We start from the raw sequence: 17,842 nt of genomic DNA, 5'->3' as shown, positions 1-17,842 counted from the left end.
GGGCGGCTGCGCGCAGGCGCGGTGGTCGCGCGGCGGTCGGTCGGTGGAGCAGCCGGCAGCCATTGTCGCCGCGGCCGCAGAGCGGTTCCCTCACGGCCCGCAGGACTCGCCGCTCCGCGACGGTGCGTAGCCGCCCTTCTACGGCGGGTTGGCCGGGGCGGGTGCGGGGAGCCACCGGCGGGGTTCTGGCGGCCGTACCCTGCGGCGGGGCGGGGACGGGCCCAGGCAGGGGAGCCGCGGGCGGAGGCCGCGCTGGCGCCGCAGGCCCGGGCGCTCGGCGGGGCCGCGGCCGGGGGGGGGGGGGGTGGGGTGGGGTGGAGGCGCGCTCCATCGCTGCCCCGAGGAGGGAGGGCTGATCCCGGCGGGATGGCCGGGAGGAGCCGTCGCGGATTGGAGGCGAGCGCAAAGCTTCGAAGAGCCGAAGGGGCCGGCGCCGTGCGTGGGCCGGCGCCGCGATGGCGGCGGGGGCCCGGCTGTCTTGGGCAGGCCGCAGGCCTGGCGCAGCCCCGGCTCCTCTTGGCTGCTCGAAAGGAGGGAGGAGGAGATGGCCGCTTGCTGCGGGCCCTTGCTTCCCGAGGGTTTTTCTGCGTTTTCTGAGTGGCCAGCGAGCGAACTCGGTTTCAGTGTAGTAGGAGCGACGTGTGAAGCTCCGCGCCTCGCAGGTGTCAATACAGATCTCGCATCCATTGTGCTCCCTGATTATGAATAAAAGACGCGTGGATGGGTTGTTCGTACGTCTTTCGCCCTATATTTGAGAGTTTCAGTGGTGGTCAGGTCCACCCACCCCGTGTTCATTTCCTTCTGTGATTCTTCTCCCTACCTGATTTTCGTAGAACTAAAAATACCGAACAGCAGTTACGCAGTCGTTTTAATCTTTCAAATCTTTGTTGTTCCCAAAATGAGCGCTGTTTCCGAAGTGGCTGCTCTTGCCGTGTTCTAAAGCATACAGTTACGTAAGGGTGTCCTTCCTCTACAAGGGCCTGCCTTTCCTTTAATACCCACTGATGGCCTGGCCTGTGTTTGCGTGGTAAGGGTGCGCCAGAGAAACCATGTGTTGGAAGACTGGGCACTCCGCGAGGGAGCTGAACCAGCCCCCTGAACTGGATTTCTGTGTGGGCATCAAAATGCACGTGTGAGCACAAAGAAGAGAATGGCTACAAAGGGCAGCGTAGGCTCTTCCGAGGTTCGGGCATGGCTGAGGCCAGTCAAAGTAAGTGCTGTTCAACCCCTCGCCCCATAAAAAGCCCAGTACTCAGGCTTCCAAAATTCTGGCACTTCTCTGATGGCACAGTAAGTCTGAGTAAAGAAAGTATTTAATAGAAGTCTAAAGGGCGTTAGTTAACAGAGAAGGTAAATCACATTAATTCAAAATAGTGCATCCAAACTGACTGGAATTATTTTTACAGCTAACACGATATGTTGTCTGTTTCCTCTGCTTCTTTAGAGCCCAGTATTGTAGTGGAAGATCACGTCATATTTCCATTCCTTAGGGCTTGAATTCTTTGTTTTTTTCTATGACAGTAAGCTCGCTGAGTGAGCCGAATAATTAATATTTTCCAGTTACAAGATCTTAAAAATTTTTAAACCACATAAACTGAAAAGGTAACACCTTAAGGTAAAAAATAGAGTTTTATATAGAATATCTCAAATTATATATCCTGGATCAGTAAATAGCTTTGAAAATTTTAATGCCCCAAATATCCTTTTTTATTTTTGCCATTTTTGAAATCTCATAATGCAAAATTTTTCTTCCAAATGTGATAGACTCTTAAAATAAGTTATATTTATGCCTACTGGAAATCGAAATAATTTGATGGCTACCATTTATCTTTTGTGTGCTAATAAAATTTTATCGCAGAGATTTTTCTAGGTGAAAGTAAAAGTTTAGAGAATGTTTTATGTTTTTTGTTGTTATTCCAATAATTAGCATATGAGTTTTGTTCTTTTTTTTTTCAGTAGCTGCTAGCCCAGTAAAATCTTCAGAGTTACAGAGCTGGGGTTTTACGTTTCATGATTAAAAAGTACAAAACTGGAAGCTCTTTGTAGGTTCTGCTAGAAGTCAGCAAGACAGGATTTTATCACTTTTCTGGCTGTAGAGAATCAGGCTTTTAATGTGTATACCTAGAGGACAGTAAAATCAAATCCTATTTAACCAAGATTTCTGAGATGTAAAAGATCTTGATCACCCTATTTTAAGTTTGTTAATCTGATGAACAGTGCTGTTTTCTTTTTTAGCATCAACCTTAAGATGAGTGGCTGCCGTGTCTTTGTTGGACACTTGAGCTCACGTGCTCGTGAACGGGATGTAGAGAAATTCTTCAAAGGATATGGTCGCATACGAGAAATCCATCTAAAAAATGGTTTTGGGTTTGTGGTAAGTAATAGCCTTGTTTTCCTTGCTCTTGCTTGCAGGTGCTAACCTTGCTAGGATGATGTCAAGGAAGGGAAGATGTGTAAGAGAATAGTAGTTATAGTGGGAAATGGAAATTATTAATACACATTTCAGAATGCTTTTCAGAATTTTGGATTACAGTTTTGGCCACATTTTGCTCAAAATCTTGGTGGTATTCTAGCTACATTAAATACATTGTTTGTTCACATTCTTTTGTAGGTTTAAAATTTATCCCTCATTTCTGAAGACCGTATAAGTATCCTGTTTATGGCAGTACAAAATTTGCAGTCTTGACCTGGAAGAAAAGTTTATACAGAACCACTTAAGCTCCCCTCTCACCCCTTCTAGTCTGCTTGGTCATATTTCTTAAATAATGGCGTGACATAAAAGCAGAGTAGTTGGCCTACAGATGTAATAGGTGCTGACTGGTGGATTCAAGCAGCACAGCTTTGAATTCTCGTGCAGCTAAAGTTTGACATACTCACCACCAGTACATGTTTATAGGGCGTATATGTCTGTCGGACTATTAAATGAAATAGTTCATTGTATCTCAGTTACCTGCTGCTGCTTTCTAGAGCTCTGTGCTCCTAAATGTCCAAATTTTGCGGCTTTACGGGTTCACAAATTGACTCAAGATCAGCCTGTGTTTAACTATTATCTCATGAGAATTGAGAATTAGCTGTTCTGCAGCACTTAGTTCAGACTTGAAAGGCTGATACTGCCCCTCGCACTATGGCAGTCTTACATGCCGCTCTTTTTGCCAAGATCAATCCCTTGAGTGAAGTTACTGGAAAAGAACAAAAGAACAGGCTTTGCCTACTTTAGTTTCATACGAGTATTGCTCCTTAACTTCCTGCACATGGTGGTTCCTGATTACCCTGCATTATGAGCTGCTTTTTGTTGACTACCAGTAGGTAGCTATCTGTTTCTTAAAAGTCTGGAGGTAAATGGCTGATCTAGACGTGAGTTTATTTAGCATGCTCTTTCCAGTTGCTGCTATTTCTCAATCTCCTTTCCTTGACTGTTCCTCTTCCTGGGCAGGGCTGTTGACTCATTCAGGAGCAACTTTTGTTCAACTCTTGTAAGCGAGTCAGTCAATCCTTCCTCCTCTTCTCTAGTTCCTAGATGGAACCATTTTCTTTTCAAAGATCATTAATAACCTTGAATAATTGTCTCATAACTTTATCTAAAAGATTTAATTGTTCTCCGGATAAAATTCTTTTCTTCATAGCTGAACAACTTTCCCTCCCATACTTGTCATCCCATCATTGTGCACCCATATCAGAAATCACTTCCATTGTTTGTGTAACTGTTCTAGGTTTTGGAAGACTCTGGCCGGATTCCTTTGGAGCTTCCTTTTCTTCAGGCTGAACAAACACAGCTCTCTCAACCTTTCTTTGTTATCCAACCCTCTCATGAGTTTTGGTGGCCTTCTGCTAGTCTCACTCCAATTTTTCAATGTCTTTTATGAGCTGGAGGGACCAAAACTGAACACCGTGTTCCAGGTGTGGCCTAACAAATGCCAAGTAGGGTGGAATAATAGCACCCCTTGGTCTGCTGATTGTACTCCTAGTGATGCAGCCCAGGATGCGATTTGCTTTCATTGTAGCAAGGCCATGCTGCTGACTCATGCTTAGCTGACTCTTCACAAGGATTTCCATGTCCTTTTCATTTCCATGTCCTTTTCCCCTTACACTCCAGCCACTCAGCCCCCAGTGCATTCTGCTGCTTAGGATTGTCTTATGCCACATGCAGCACTTCATGTTTATCTTTTGTTAAGACTCGTGATTCCTGTTTGCCTAATCTTTCAGCCTATCAAGGTCTTTTTGTTTTTTCATTCTGGTTATCTATTTCTCCTCCAACTTTGGTGTCAGACACAAAATTGGTGAGGCTGCGCTTGAGCATGTCATGCATGTCATTTATAAACACATGGAATGGCATTATCCTTCATGGCATTTCGCTTGCCATGTGCTGTCAGTTCATCTTTATTTTCTTTTTTTTAAGACCTGTATTTATAAAACATATTACAAAACCAAGTGAACACTGTTATAGTGTTAAAAGCATGTTTTGTTGTGCTTGATTGAAATCATTGCTTAATCTTTCAAACTAATATTTACTTAAATGTTGTAGATTTCAGGGAATAGTGTTTTCAGAGTGTAAAGCTAGGTAGACTTGCAGATGTTCAGTTTGTTAGAAATAGTTATAGAAATAGAATAGTTGACATAATGGGACTTGGAGTTGCCAAATGCTGGACCTAAATAAATTTTTTTAAGATATGCTTTGCATCATCATGCAAACATGTGATGTTTCATTTGGTAGTGAAACAGATTTCAGTGCAGAAGGGGGAAGATTGCTTAAGCCAGTATTGCTTCTGAAAAGCAGTTCATAGTTACACAAACACTTTCTTCAACTTGAGAAGCTTCTTCTCTGTTGTTAATTTCTTGCAAGCTGCAGTTCCACAATTTTTTCTCTCCCATCTGCACTGTTGCTTCCAGCAGTCCCTATCCACCTGCTTGTTCTCTCTGCTTTATTTCTTTCCTTTGTTCCCTTGCCTCTCATGGTATTGCTGCAGTTGTTCAGCCGCATACAATGTACCAACCTGGGAAGCTGATCTGGTTGAAAAATAACAGTGCCTTTTTCACCCCACCGCCTGCACAAAGTGTGCTGTTTTTCATCTGGGTAGATTTCTTGACCTAGTTTCCTGCAGAGCTGTAGAAGCAGCTTTGCCAAGAACCAGTGGGCTGGATAGTGGGCAGAGGCTACTTGGGCTGACTAAAGCAGCATTTCTTCCAAAAGTGAAGTGACAGATTCCATTGCAACAGTAAATGGAATTATGCTTGTTACAGCTGATCTGGACCCGCAGGTGGCCAGTGCTGAAGAAGGGCTTCTGTTTCATACTCTTCTTACATGGGCACCTTTTTGCCCAGCTAGTGAACTGAATTCACTCAGAAAAAACCCCGGGAGGGCTCTTTTTTCTGGTTTACCCTTTCTTTGCCAGTTCAGTAAGAATTTAATCTTAAGAGAGTTTCGGGAGTGCATGACTCTCCTGCATTTGATCAGCTCATCCTGTTATATTGCATTTTCCTGTATGTGGGGCTGTGTTTTAAATTGTATGCCTTGAAGTAATTTCCCCCACCTCTCCCCAAAAGTATTTTAGATATTTCTGTAGTAAACCAGGTCATTTAATTAGTTTATTCAATACAGATCCTGCAAATAATTCTACTGAAACAATTGGGGAGGCAAAAGGAATTTGTGGGGTGGAGGGAGAAGAAATGATTATGAATAGGAACATCTTGGCATTTCAATCATAAATGTACTAGGAATCAGCTTCCTTATTCAGAGTTCTTGGTGATACTTCATGTAGAAATGTAAAATTTATAAAGAAAGCATGTTTATTAGTATTTGCGTATACTGTGAGGGAAAATACTTTTTTATTCCTATTTTCTTTCTAGGAATTCGAAGACCACAGGGATGCTGATGATGCAATTTATGAACTAAATGGTAAAGAGCTGTGTGATGAAAGGTAAGTGTGATACCATAATTTCCCTTAAGAATAGAAAAAGTGCTTTGCATCAAAATGCAGTGCATTATCTTGTGGCGTTTCTTGTGGTTCTGTGATGGGATATACCTTCCATAACTTTAAAGACATCATTGAGTTCCAGTCTTGTTTAAGGCAAAGGATTAGTTTGGGACTGGATGAGTGGTTTGGAGCAGGGCTGACTGTTTTCTCTACTTCCACTTAGTTCTCTTTCAAAGCTAACTCAGGATCTTGTCATTTGGAATATTAGTAAGAGTGAATTGAACTTATCTGTCTGTTGACCAGAAAATAAGCTGATGATAGCCTGTTACTCGTTGGATTGTTGCCCTTCAGTTTGCAGCAATGTGGACTATAGTCATTGTACGTTGCAGTAATTTTTATTGTGATTGTGGAAGCTGGGGTTTAGGTCATTAGGTTGTTGTTAGTGATTTTAGTACTCTTTTCTCTCTGTGATTACTCCTGGGCTCTGGTTGAGCAAATTTAAGTGTTTCAGTCTGAATTACAGACTTGTGACAATTTTCATGAAAATCTGAGGGAGGTGAATGAGAAAGAACGCTGGTCTGGCTCTTTAAGAAATGCCAGTGGTTGTGTTATAAATCATTGCTTGCAAGGGCAAGATAATTCTTGTTTGTGCACATTTGCTTCCAGTTGTGAAAGATTTAAGTCAATGTCAAATACTTAAAGTTTGTTGTTTTATTTTTTTATGTGCTTGTTTTGTTTTGTTTTTTTCCTGTCATAAGGGTCACAATTGAACATGCTCGAGCCCGAAGAGGAAGGGGAAGATTCTCACAACGGTTCAGTTACTACCAGTCGCAGAGTGGATCTAGGTAGGTGGTCTGGGCTCTCTGTCCTTTTCCTCTTCCAGTAACTGAAGAACTGGAGTGAAATACTCTTTTCTTTTTGTGATTTAGGGATCCAGCTCGGTTTCCTTGTATAGCTTCACAAAAGAAGTTCTATGTTCTCAAACACTGCAGGTTCATTACTATTACTTGCCTTCTCCGGCCGAGGAGAGTGTGGATTTTAAAGCAGTTTAACTGTCTTGAAGACTTCACAAACCTATTATGAAATGTGCCTTTGCCATGGTGTAGGCACTACGCTGGTCTTGCTTCCTACTGTCACGTAAATGATGTGAAAGAGTATTGCTGCAGTTGGATTGGCTGATTTTAACACTAAATCAAGAAAAATGCAGAGCTTCTCTACTGTGGTTTTTGTCACCAAACTGAGCTTACGTGCTAAGTAGAATTATTGTAGAGCAATAATTCAAGGTATTTACTGTCTAACCAAGTTTTCACATTTCCAGTTTTATGGTTATCAAAATGCTTGTTTCAGCACAGCCTAGAAAAGGAGCAGTGCTAGGGCACAAGATAAACCCTTCTGCATGTTTTAGTAAATACCAGTTGACTTAAGTTTGCTGACCAAGCAGGTGGCTTGCTAAGGGAGTCTCTCTCCAGTGATGGAATGTGAAAATCAGGAGACAGCTCATCTCTAGAATACCTCTAGAGAACACACAGTATTTGTGGAGTTGTTCACTTTCAGTGATTAGAGCCAGTGAAAGTTCTGCAGATTTGCGTATATTCTGCCAGACAACTACACATTACATTACATCTTTGTGCTTTATATCTACCTGTGTGAAGGAAGTATGTGTGGAATAATTTATTCTGTAGAAACATTCATAGCTGTTGCCTATGTACAGTAGAGTTTGGAAGATGAAGATACAAGGGACATAAACCTTCACATTTGTTACAAAGTCAGAATTGCTGGCAGTTTCCAACCACTGTTTGGAACATCTAATTTGCATATGCAAGCATACTAATTAGATTATTTTTTCTTTAATGGCAGTAGCCTTGACACAGTATAACTGGTCCAAGGTCCATGCTAAAAGTGGACTTTAAAAGTAGCAAGTTTGATTGAAGGTCGTGGGCATCTGACGCTGTAGTCATGTTCGTGATGTCAGACTGCCAGTGCTAGACAGGAAGAGACTGTGGTTTGCAATAATGGAAAAATCAGACTCATTTGTGACTCTGGGACCTCCGTTTAAATATCTGGAAGATCTGGATGTTCTGAAAAAGATTGGACACTTTGAGGTATGCACTGAAATGAAATTGACTGTGCTTCAGTGTATAAATCAATACACACAATTTAGAACCATGTTTCTGTGGGAGAAGATGAGAATCATTTTCTCAAAGGTCAGTGCTCTTGATTTTTCAATCTTTTTTTTAGCAATACAAAGTAGTGCCGTTGTTAGAATCCTGCATTACTTACCAAAAAATTGGCATACTTTTTCCATAATTCTCAAATCCCTTTCTATTCAGAATGGCTAGGATGGGGAACAGAAATTACTTGCATGGGTAATATTCTTTCCAGGTGTCTCCCTCTCCTGTATGAACATTTTCAAGCCACATTTTAATTTTTGAGAGGGTCTTTCATTTTTGGTTAAGTGGCAAACTTCAGCTTTCATTCAGGAGCTGTAAACTGCCACGGTTATTTCACGGCAATCAGTTGTTTAGCTCTCATTTTACTGAGATAGAAATATTTCTACCCCAAAAAATGTCTAATGCAGGTCACAGTGGCATTTATAAAATTAACAAGTGATTTGGAATTCAGAAGTGTGAACTAAGGTGCCTTTAAATTGTGTCTTCTAGCTCCCTGACATGAAGCAGAATGCTACCAACTAAAAAAGCGAAAGATAGAAAAAAATTGTCCTTTCTCTGAATATTCCCAGAAACCATATGTGAGCCAAGAAGGTCAAATACCAAAATTAAACTAAATCTCTGTACATTATTTTCATTTTACCAGACATTTACCTAGTGTATCTAGAAAAAAATGACAGCTGTGTTGACAGCCTTGGTAAAAAGGCTTCGTCAAAATCCTTCTTAATCCCCTTTTAACAGCTTACTTCTTCTAGCGGAGTCTTAAATATACTCTTGACTAGGGAGAATCAAGTCTGAAGTCCAGCAATAAGGAAATTACTTAAATCTTTCAGCAAACTGTAGAAAATGTCAGATTTCTTAAATTTTGAATTCTTTATGCTGGAGAATTTTTTCTTTTTTTTTTTTTTTTTCCTCTGAATTCTTCCAGCCGGTATGGGCCTCCTGTTCGTACTGAACACAGGATCATTGTTGAAAACCTTTCATCCCGTATCAGCTGGCAGGTGAGTTAGAATCTTACCTTCTTTTTCTACACCTTATTTTACTACTCTGTAGGTAGACTGCTTTCAGCCTGATTTCTTAATAAAGCCATCATAAATATTTCATGTGAACAAAAAAATAAGAAAAAAGCTTCAGGGATTGCTAAAAATTAGCAATCAAGCACTTACAGAAGCGTTTTGTTTCATAGCTGTGCAAATGGTTCTATAAGTAGATTTTGTAGTTGGGAACTGATTCTTTCTTACTTCTGTTTGCCAACTGATCAAACTTCGGAAGACTCTAGATTGTTTCTAAAATATTGAAACATTGCATTCATTCAAACTGTGTCATCCTTTTGTATTGTTACACCTGGAAGTGCATGCCTCTGTTTTGATTAAAATTTACAGTCTTTTCTTATGTTTTGCAAAATATTTTTGTGACACGATGCATGATTGAGAATTCTGGTAATACATCAGTAATAGAGGGAATTTTAAGAGAGCTTCTGTGTCAGGTATGCTTACTGTAGGTATTTTTTTTTTAAATCCAAACTTTCATTACATGTAATTTGAAGCTTTCTTACCACCTTTCCTTTTTGTTTGTTTTTTCACCTCTTGCTAATGTTTTGCTAATATTTAGCTGGCTTTCAAGAATAGTCATATAATCAATTCTTTTAGTTGTGTTCCGTATGGTACACAGTGTATAGAAAGTTCACTTTTTAAGGACATAGCAGCAGATGCTATTTACAAAAGGTGAGTGAATAGTGGAGTTCAGTCTTTTTCACTAACCTTTATATTCTTTGAATAAAGAGACTTAAATCAATGTACTGAAAGATGCAGGAGAACATGTTGAATGTTCAAAGCCTCGGTCTTGGAGCTACTTCCCCACGAGGAGGCTTCTTGACTTGCTTGGAGCTCTGCTGATGTGTTTCATAAGAGTTGGGTGCAATCCATGCAGATAAACGGTTGAACTCAGTTTGTTTATCTTCTGCATGACAGGTTCAAAGGGTTCGCAGTTGTACAGTTGTGTTAATTATTGAATAACTAAAAAAAACCAGCTGAGTTGATGTGATGATCAAATGGATTTAATCTAAATATCTTCTGGGTATGCTACACAGTTACATATATGAAGAGATTGTCACTTGGAAACGACAGTAGGGACCAGAGAAGTAAGCTAATGGAGTGCTAAGGAAAAGAAATCCTATAATGTTGTTTAGTGTTAAATGCTTAACTTGAAGAAAAAATTAACATTTTTGTAACTTTCTTTTACTTGTGAATATTTATAATGGCTTTATGTGTACTTACATTTTAATCTGAAGCCCACCCAATTCAGATTTCATACTGGTGAATCTTTTAGTATTTTAATTAAATGTTTTAATGTCTCTTAAATATACGATAAATTAGCATAAGAGACTTTTTGATACCTGCCTAAATAGACATCATTTGAAGGTAACAACCACATGCAAGCTGCATTTACTTTTGGAGTTGTACTGCTTTGATACTAACTATAGTGTTTTAACTTCTAACTATGCTACTTACACAACACATTAAAATGGCTAATGCATTAACAGTAGTGGCATTATTCTTCCCTTCTAATCCCTGCTAGGAAGCACACTCAGTATGGAACCTTGCTTTTAAACTTACACATATAATTTAATCTTTGGTGTGTCCAGATCCCCATATATTGGGAACATCTATCTCCCTTAGAAGTTATTGTGTTGGGATATTTAAACATAGAAAAAGCCACAAAAATTTGTATTTGGAAAAGTTTCCTCAAATTGTTGACTATATTGTTAATAGATAATCTCATCTCTAAGTAGTAGACAAACTGTCAGAACTCTCCTTTTTTTTAGCAAACATATATTTCTGCGTGTTCAGAGCTTTCCAACCCACCCCCATTAGTTTTTCAGCATCAAATTTTCAAGCAGTTGAGAATAGGTCTGTGTTACATCAAGATGTATTGTTTAATGTGTTTTTCCTATTTATGGTTGTCCTACACCTTATTTCTCTTTGCTGCTAAGGACAGCAGGGTTTTCTCGTGCTATTTAAGGTGAACCAGAACAGTAAACTTAAGATAAAACTTGATTGTTCCACTGGTTAGGTAGTAAAACCAGGTAACTTTAAACATTCCTCTAATAACAGAATGTTGAGCTTTTATAGCACATGCACACTTCCTCTCTTTCAAGCAATAATGTTGGCATCTTAATCACGTTGTCATTGTGATTACAATGATTAAGTGATATTTCATGTTGATGTTTCTTAGGATTCCACATATAGTGTTGCAAGACTGTGGGAGCCTCAATCTTAAAGCCTAAAGTTACTGATTTAGGAAATAATTATGTAGATTATTATTTTCTAACTTCCTTTTGATTTACCAGTCCTGGTCTAGTTAAATTCTCATTGACTCGAGCAGAGCCAAAATTTTGTCCATCATCTCTAAATTGAGGTAAACTGAATTTGAAGTATTGTTTTTAATGGTACTATAGGGACCAATTTTCATTTGCTATTAGGGTTTCTTTATATTAAAAACAAGGAAAATACCTACTACTTTGCATATGCCAGTTTTTAACATAAACTATAGAATTTTAATTAAAATACTACATAAAACTAAGCTTTCTGATATTCTGTGGCAAATGTTCTAAAGTTTTTTCTTGGCTTTTTGTTTTGTAGTCTTTTGTTCCTTAAGCGTATTTCTAACCAAGTGCACTTTGAACCTCTTCTAACAACCTTGATTTAGTTAACCATTTTTCTTGTGTGGAGGAAAAAGAACCAAAGATTTGGGGGTTTTCTAGTGGCTGAAATTCTAGGGTTTGGCCTGTTCTGAATTTTCCTTTTGGTTCCTATGACACTCCTGTTTTTTGGCAGTCTAGATCTTGGTTTGCCTGGGTTTGATCTCGATTGGCTAGCACAGATCATCCTCGGGTTCTTTAGCCACTTCTGGAGACTGGAGACTATGTCCAGTGCTTTCAGGGCCTCTGGTACCTCCGTGAAGCATATTGCTATGAGCCATCACTGCCTTTCTCATGTAAGAGAGTTCCTCTTGGCCAGCTAGGTATTGGACAAGCAACTCTTTGCTTAAGGTACCTTCTTATATCACCTGCCACTTGTGGCGTGTTGCGGTAAGTAGTCTGGGATTATAAAATACCAGATACGGTTGGGTAAAAGTGCTGCCTTAACTTAGATGTTTAGCTTTTTAGTGACCTTTTGCATTATTTGTTTGTGCTTTCTCCTATTGCTAAGCAAGTAATTTTACTGTGTCCACATTTAGCCTCTGTTAAGTTTAAGACAAGGATGTTTATTGATGTGACACTGTAGCGTGACGGATACTCAAACGAAACTTAGAAAAATTTCCTTCATAAAATTTTTAGTTACACTGTAATTGTACCTTTTTGCTTTTAATTTTGCTTTGAAGCTGGGGGAGGTGAGCATAAAGGTTGAATTTGTCTACATTTATTGGATTGTCATTTAACTGGGGTGTTAGTTATGAAAATCTGCATTTAATACTACTGCGCTTCTCTCCTATAATTCTGATTTCAGTGAACATGTTGGTATTTTAAGTATTGCATTGTGTTTTCATAACAGCTGGTTTCAGGATGCAGGATTATCTTAAAAGCAGTGTTTTATTCACTGTAGCTGTAAAATGATGGATCTTTTTTATATGCAGCTGCTATTAAATAAGCTGTTTCAGACACTTTTTTCTAAATGATATGTATATTTTTATATATATAGATTGAAAAGCATTAAGCAGTTTTAGCAGAGAAAGTTTTAGGGCAGTATTCTGCTACCTGACTGATTTGTGTCCTGTTCAAGACTAAAATGTTAACTTTTGCTGTAGGACTTGAAAGATGTCATGAGAAAGGCAGGGGAGGTCACCTATGTGGATGCACACAGAAACAACAGGAATGAAGGGTAAGTTCGTTTTGTGTCTAAATCGGTGTGATAGCTGAAACTATTACGGGCATGATTTTTCTTGTAATACAGAAGAAATTAAATATAAATCTGTGGTGTGGCTTAGATGCTGAAATTTCTCCAGTTCAAGAACCAAACAATCCAAAACACAAACTGTCAATAAGTGGGAGATCAGTATTGAACTCAGTCTCTATTCTCTATCATGAAAACAATGTGTGAAAGCAGAAAAGGAAGGGAGAATTCCTTCCAAATGTTAAATCCTGCTGTCTTTAACTTATTTTTATATAATTATTTATGATCTGAGTCCTGAGACTAAAACACCTCCTGTCTATGGCTGCTTTACACTGGTTCAACAGTCAGAGTCATGGGAAAAGAACATAACCAACTTCCATGGGGAATACCTACCTGCCCACTCTCCATTCTTAATTCTGCAGTCTACAAAGGTCCTGCACAACAAAGCAGGAGAGAAGGAAGTACAAACTGAGTCTTTGTGCTGGCAAAACTGCTGTAGGGCCGTTGCAAACCAGCACAACTAAGACCTTTTTTTGAGTTCAAATTTTAAAAACCACAGACTGGATTTTTCTGTTCACTGTTAGAATTCTTAAATAGGGCAGAAGAGTCTGCAAACTTACTTTGTTTCGTGGACAACTTTGGAATGCAATTTAGTGGAGGCCTGAAAGATATTTCCTCAGCTGATGCAGGTTTGTAGCTTCCTGCATTTTCTCCATCTCCTTGCAGATGGCAGTTCTGGTAATGTTCAAGAAGGTGTGAAAGGTAGGGATGGCTAGGACTGTTAAGTGTTGTATTTTACTGTTAACCACGTTAAAAACTAGCTTTCAGAAGATAAAACAAGCTGTGAAGCAACAGATTAAAAAGGACCAGTCTTGCTCTCCTTACTTTTTTTGTTTCTCTGAAACTTCCTTTTTTTCATGATGGTGAACAGGGTTGTGGAGTTTGCATCTTACAGTGACATGAAGAGTGCACTGGAAAAATTGGATGGCACTGAGCTGAATGGACGCAGAATTAAACTGACTGAAGACCACAGAAGGCATAGGTATGTCACCTGACATGATAAAATTCTGCTGAGGGCCTGGATTTGGGTAGCATTGATGCCAAAGTTTGATTATCTAGTTTTTTGGCCCCAATTTAAATATCACTGCACAGATAACTTTCTAGCAATGTAAACAGATTAAGATAAGAACTAACTGCTGAAACAAGGTAAATAGAAGAGTTTTGGATGAGAGTAAGGATTTTTTTAAAGAAAGAACTTTTTAAAAACACGAATTTTGGTATTAAAAAATGAATAATTAAAAAATAATTGAAAGGAAAGCTGTTTCACAGTCCTGTGAAATGTTTCTCAAATAGTTGTGGAAGACAACTTGTTAATAAAAATAAAAGAAAATCAGTTAGCTTGCTTGCATTATTCCTAAGCAGTTCTGCTGTTTAGTCATTAAAAAAACATACTGACTTCAGCTCTTTCATTGTCTCTCTTAAAAATAAATCCATTTCTTTCCATGAAATAAAGGATGCATTACTAGTGAAGGTGTTAAAACTCTAAGGCCTTTAAGTGTGCTGGTGATCACACCTTTAGAGACTTTCTTAGCATCTTGAAAGAAACTCTTGCTAACTTGCATGGTGTTTCTAGAGAGAATAAATACCACAGGTATGGAGTTTAATTTCTGTGTTTTTCTTCATAAATTAAATGATATTTCAAGGCAGGGTGTATGCTGAAAAAGAGTTCTTCTTTGATAGAAACTACCCTGCTTAAAAATTGGTTTCTCTCCTCCTGGCAGGAGCTGGGAGGAGAGGCATCTTTTATTAGGCAGTTCATATTTTGCCACACTAGCAGAGAATGTCAAGGCCAGAAGTTCCTGATAGCCTTGACCTAAGAAGATAGTGTCATGATGGAGCATAACATGGATGGAGCATAACAGCACTGTGAAATAACTGAATGCTGTGAATAGCACTTTCAGATGTTCAGATGGATGTGCTATGCATACAAAGTAGTTGAGAATTTTACTGATTGTTTTAAATTTAGTAAGAGGTGAGACTACAGCTTTTAATTATGTTTCTCCAGAAGCAGATCTCGATCAAGGAGTTACTCAAGATCTCGCAGCAGGTCCAGGTCTACAGGATCTTCCAGATCGGACAGCCGGTCCAGGTCCAGGTCAAGGTCCAGGTCCAGATCCAGGTCTCGCTCTCGCTCCCGATCTCGCTCTCGATCCCGCTCTCGTTCTCGCAGTCGTACTCCTAAAAAGAGTTACTCCCACAAAAGCCACCGCTCCAGCTTGATAGCTTCTTCCCCTTCCCCCTCTTCTTCTAAAAGAAAATCTCGTTCTAGGTCGAGCTCTGCTCATAGCCGTAGTTAACCTGCTCTGAGAGATGTATTAATGAGTTTAATTTGATTCAAGTTTCTTGAAGACTTGAGACAAATTATATATGAGAACTGGGAGGGGAAGAGTTAACATGATGAAAGGGTGACCTCCTCTTACATTGCCAAAGTGCCTGTCATCAAATAGGCCATCTCTGTGAGGAGGGGCTGGCTGTCAGCTTTCTTCTTTCAGTGAAGTCTGGAGTGGGAAGTCTTTTTTATTTTTTTCCCTGCTATTAGTAAACATTTCTATCATAGATATATTATGTACACATAATGCTGAGGTAATGGGATGAGACAATACGCTGCTTTCTCCCTCTCTTGCCCCTACTTTCCCCTCCACCTCCAAGGCCTTTGACTTCCAAAATACTATGTTAGCTTTTGTCCTTGGTATTAAGTCCGAGAACAGGAAGTAGAGATTTTATTCCTTTAAGGTTCTGTGGCTACTTTTCTGTGCGAGAATGAATGGACCAGATAAAATTAGTTTAGAGTTCCCCCTTTTCCCCATTGCTTGGCTTAACAGGCTGTTTTAAGTTCCAGCTTTACATGACCTTGACAATATGCTTAATTTGCAAAAGACTTTCAGGAATACACATTGGTTAGTTGAATGTTGCTCACTTGGATAGTGAATTAATACAATGTTAAGCAGTAATGAAAGCTGGAATTTTCTGTTAAAATGAGACATACCATCCAGATGTCAGGATTATTGGGAATCCATTATAATAATTTTACAGTAATTCACTAGTATGTGGTATTGTATGTATAGGCCTTATTTGACAGGTGACTTCATAAAACTGCACAGAAATGTCAATATGCATGTCCATGTTTTTGATGTTTATAATAAAGTGACATAGCTTTCATACCCAAAAGTGTGATACTGAATAACATGTGTATGACTAGCAATAGTCTTGATGGAAAGGAAGGTTATTTTAGTAATGAGAGCAGCAAAAAAAAAAATCCCAGGAAAAGTGTAGTCAAAATCTCTGGAATGCACAGTTGTTTTGATTAATAGAAATTTCCACTGCAAATACTGTCGTTCTTACAATTTGGGATTAGATTTTTTTTTTTTTAACTTCTGTATCGTTAAAGAAGGGAAACATTTTTGGAAAAAATATGTAAATTAATCCCAAAGTCTTACATGTATTTAAATGTACCATTCCTAATAAAATCAAACCTTTTTCTGGCTTACTTTGCAGTTTCGTTTAATTGTTGTTGCTGTTGTTCACTTCATATAATCTTTCTGACATGATCACAAATTTATTTGAAGGTATATCTGTATGGAAGCAAGAAAATGTGAACTGGAAACCAGTTATGATATGTAAGTGACCGGATACTGACTAACAGGAGGACAGGATAGGATCTGGGGTTGGAATCTCTCTATAGGTAGATTCATTTGTCACTTTTGAAGTAGTGTACTAGAGATTCTTAACATTGCCCACATGACTTGTGCACATACAAGGCTTCAAGGCTGACACCCTTTATAGAGCCAAGTTACTGGTGACCCTGCCCATGGCAGGGGTTTGGAACTAGATGATTTTTAGGGTCCCTTCCCACCCAAACTATTACTTCATTCTTTGCGTGTTTGGCATGGTACGGTGATATGAATATGCTAGCAGTTCAGAAGGAACACATTAGAAATTACTTTGCAGAGGAATCTTACTAGATGTGACTGTTGGGAAAGCTGGAGTATGCTCAGCTGTGTTAAATGTCAGCGTTGCTGGCTTTGGTAATTTTGTTAGGCTACCCAAGAAAGCCACAAATTGTCCACTGCCTCATCTAGTACCTTTGAAATTGGCATGTGCAATATCGGAGACCTTGAATGCTTCTGACCACGGCATGCTTACCATGCAAATTACTTAAATATAGGGCTAATGTAGATCCCATTATTTTATTAATTCCCGATTCTTTCTTGTACATCATTTCACCTCTGTAAGTTTCCATTGATTCAGTCAGCAGTGACAGCAGTCAGATGAATATACCTGGTCAGTTCCTGAGCAGCAGCCCCTGGCCAGCTTTCCGCACAGTTTATATACTGAGCATGATGCCATGTGGTATGGGATATCCCTCTTGTCAGCTGTCTTGGCTGTGTTCCAGTTTCTCATGCCTCCCAGTCTTCTTTCTGGTAGGACATGAGAAGCTGAAAAGTCCTTGATAAACACTACTTTGCAATAACTGAAAAATGTCACTGTGTTACCAACATTATTCTCATCCTACATCTAAAACAGCACTATACCAGTTACTACGAAGAAAATTATTGCTAAAACCAGAACAACTATTAATGTATTTCTGAAACCTAATTATTTTAAAAATAGAATATTTTTAGACTGCCTTGGAATAAATTACCCATATCAGGTGCCTTACTTCCAACTTTATACAGAGCACAGGAATGTAAGCTCCACTTTAAGGTAACCATAAATAGGCTTCTTTAATGTATTAAAGTCCTATCTTATACAGCAGTCTGTGTTCCAACATCTGAGGCTTTCCCTGAGAAAGATGGGAATTACCCCCTCC

The 17,842-nt window shown here is 39.2% G+C and overlaps 1 protein-coding gene across 2 annotated transcripts; it reads left to right on the top strand.

Moving 5' to 3' along the window:
• Nucleotides 1-16,519, top strand: LOC125327156 (serine/arginine-rich splicing factor 5-like). 2 transcript variants are annotated; one of them, XM_048306303.1, is made up of 8 exons: nt 1-122; nt 2,236-2,374; nt 5,845-5,915; nt 6,671-6,757; nt 9,009-9,081; nt 12,887-12,960; nt 13,904-14,014; nt 15,038-16,519. In XM_048306303.1, exons 2-8 carry the CDS (start codon nt 2,249-2,251, stop codon nt 15,327-15,329), a joined length of 834 nt encoding a protein of 277 aa, XP_048162260.1. In that variant the 5' UTR covers nt 1-122; nt 2,236-2,248; the 3' UTR covers nt 15,330-16,519. The 2 variants fall into 2 exon arrangements, with proteins under 2 accessions (XP_048162260.1, XP_048162259.1); XM_048306302.1 differs by lacking the exon at nt 1-122 and adding an exon at nt 1,051-1,210.
• The last annotated feature ends 1,323 nt before the right edge of the window (nt 16,520-17,842 follow it).

Source organism: Corvus hawaiiensis, chromosome 6 (assembly GCF_020740725.1).
Source record: "Corvus hawaiiensis isolate bCorHaw1 chromosome 6, bCorHaw1.pri.cur, whole genome shotgun sequence".
NCBI classification, from domain to species: Eukaryota; Metazoa; Chordata; class Aves; order Passeriformes; family Corvidae; genus Corvus; species Corvus hawaiiensis.
Note: the sequence above shows the minus strand (reverse complement) of the source record. Positions and strands in the feature narration are given on the sequence as shown.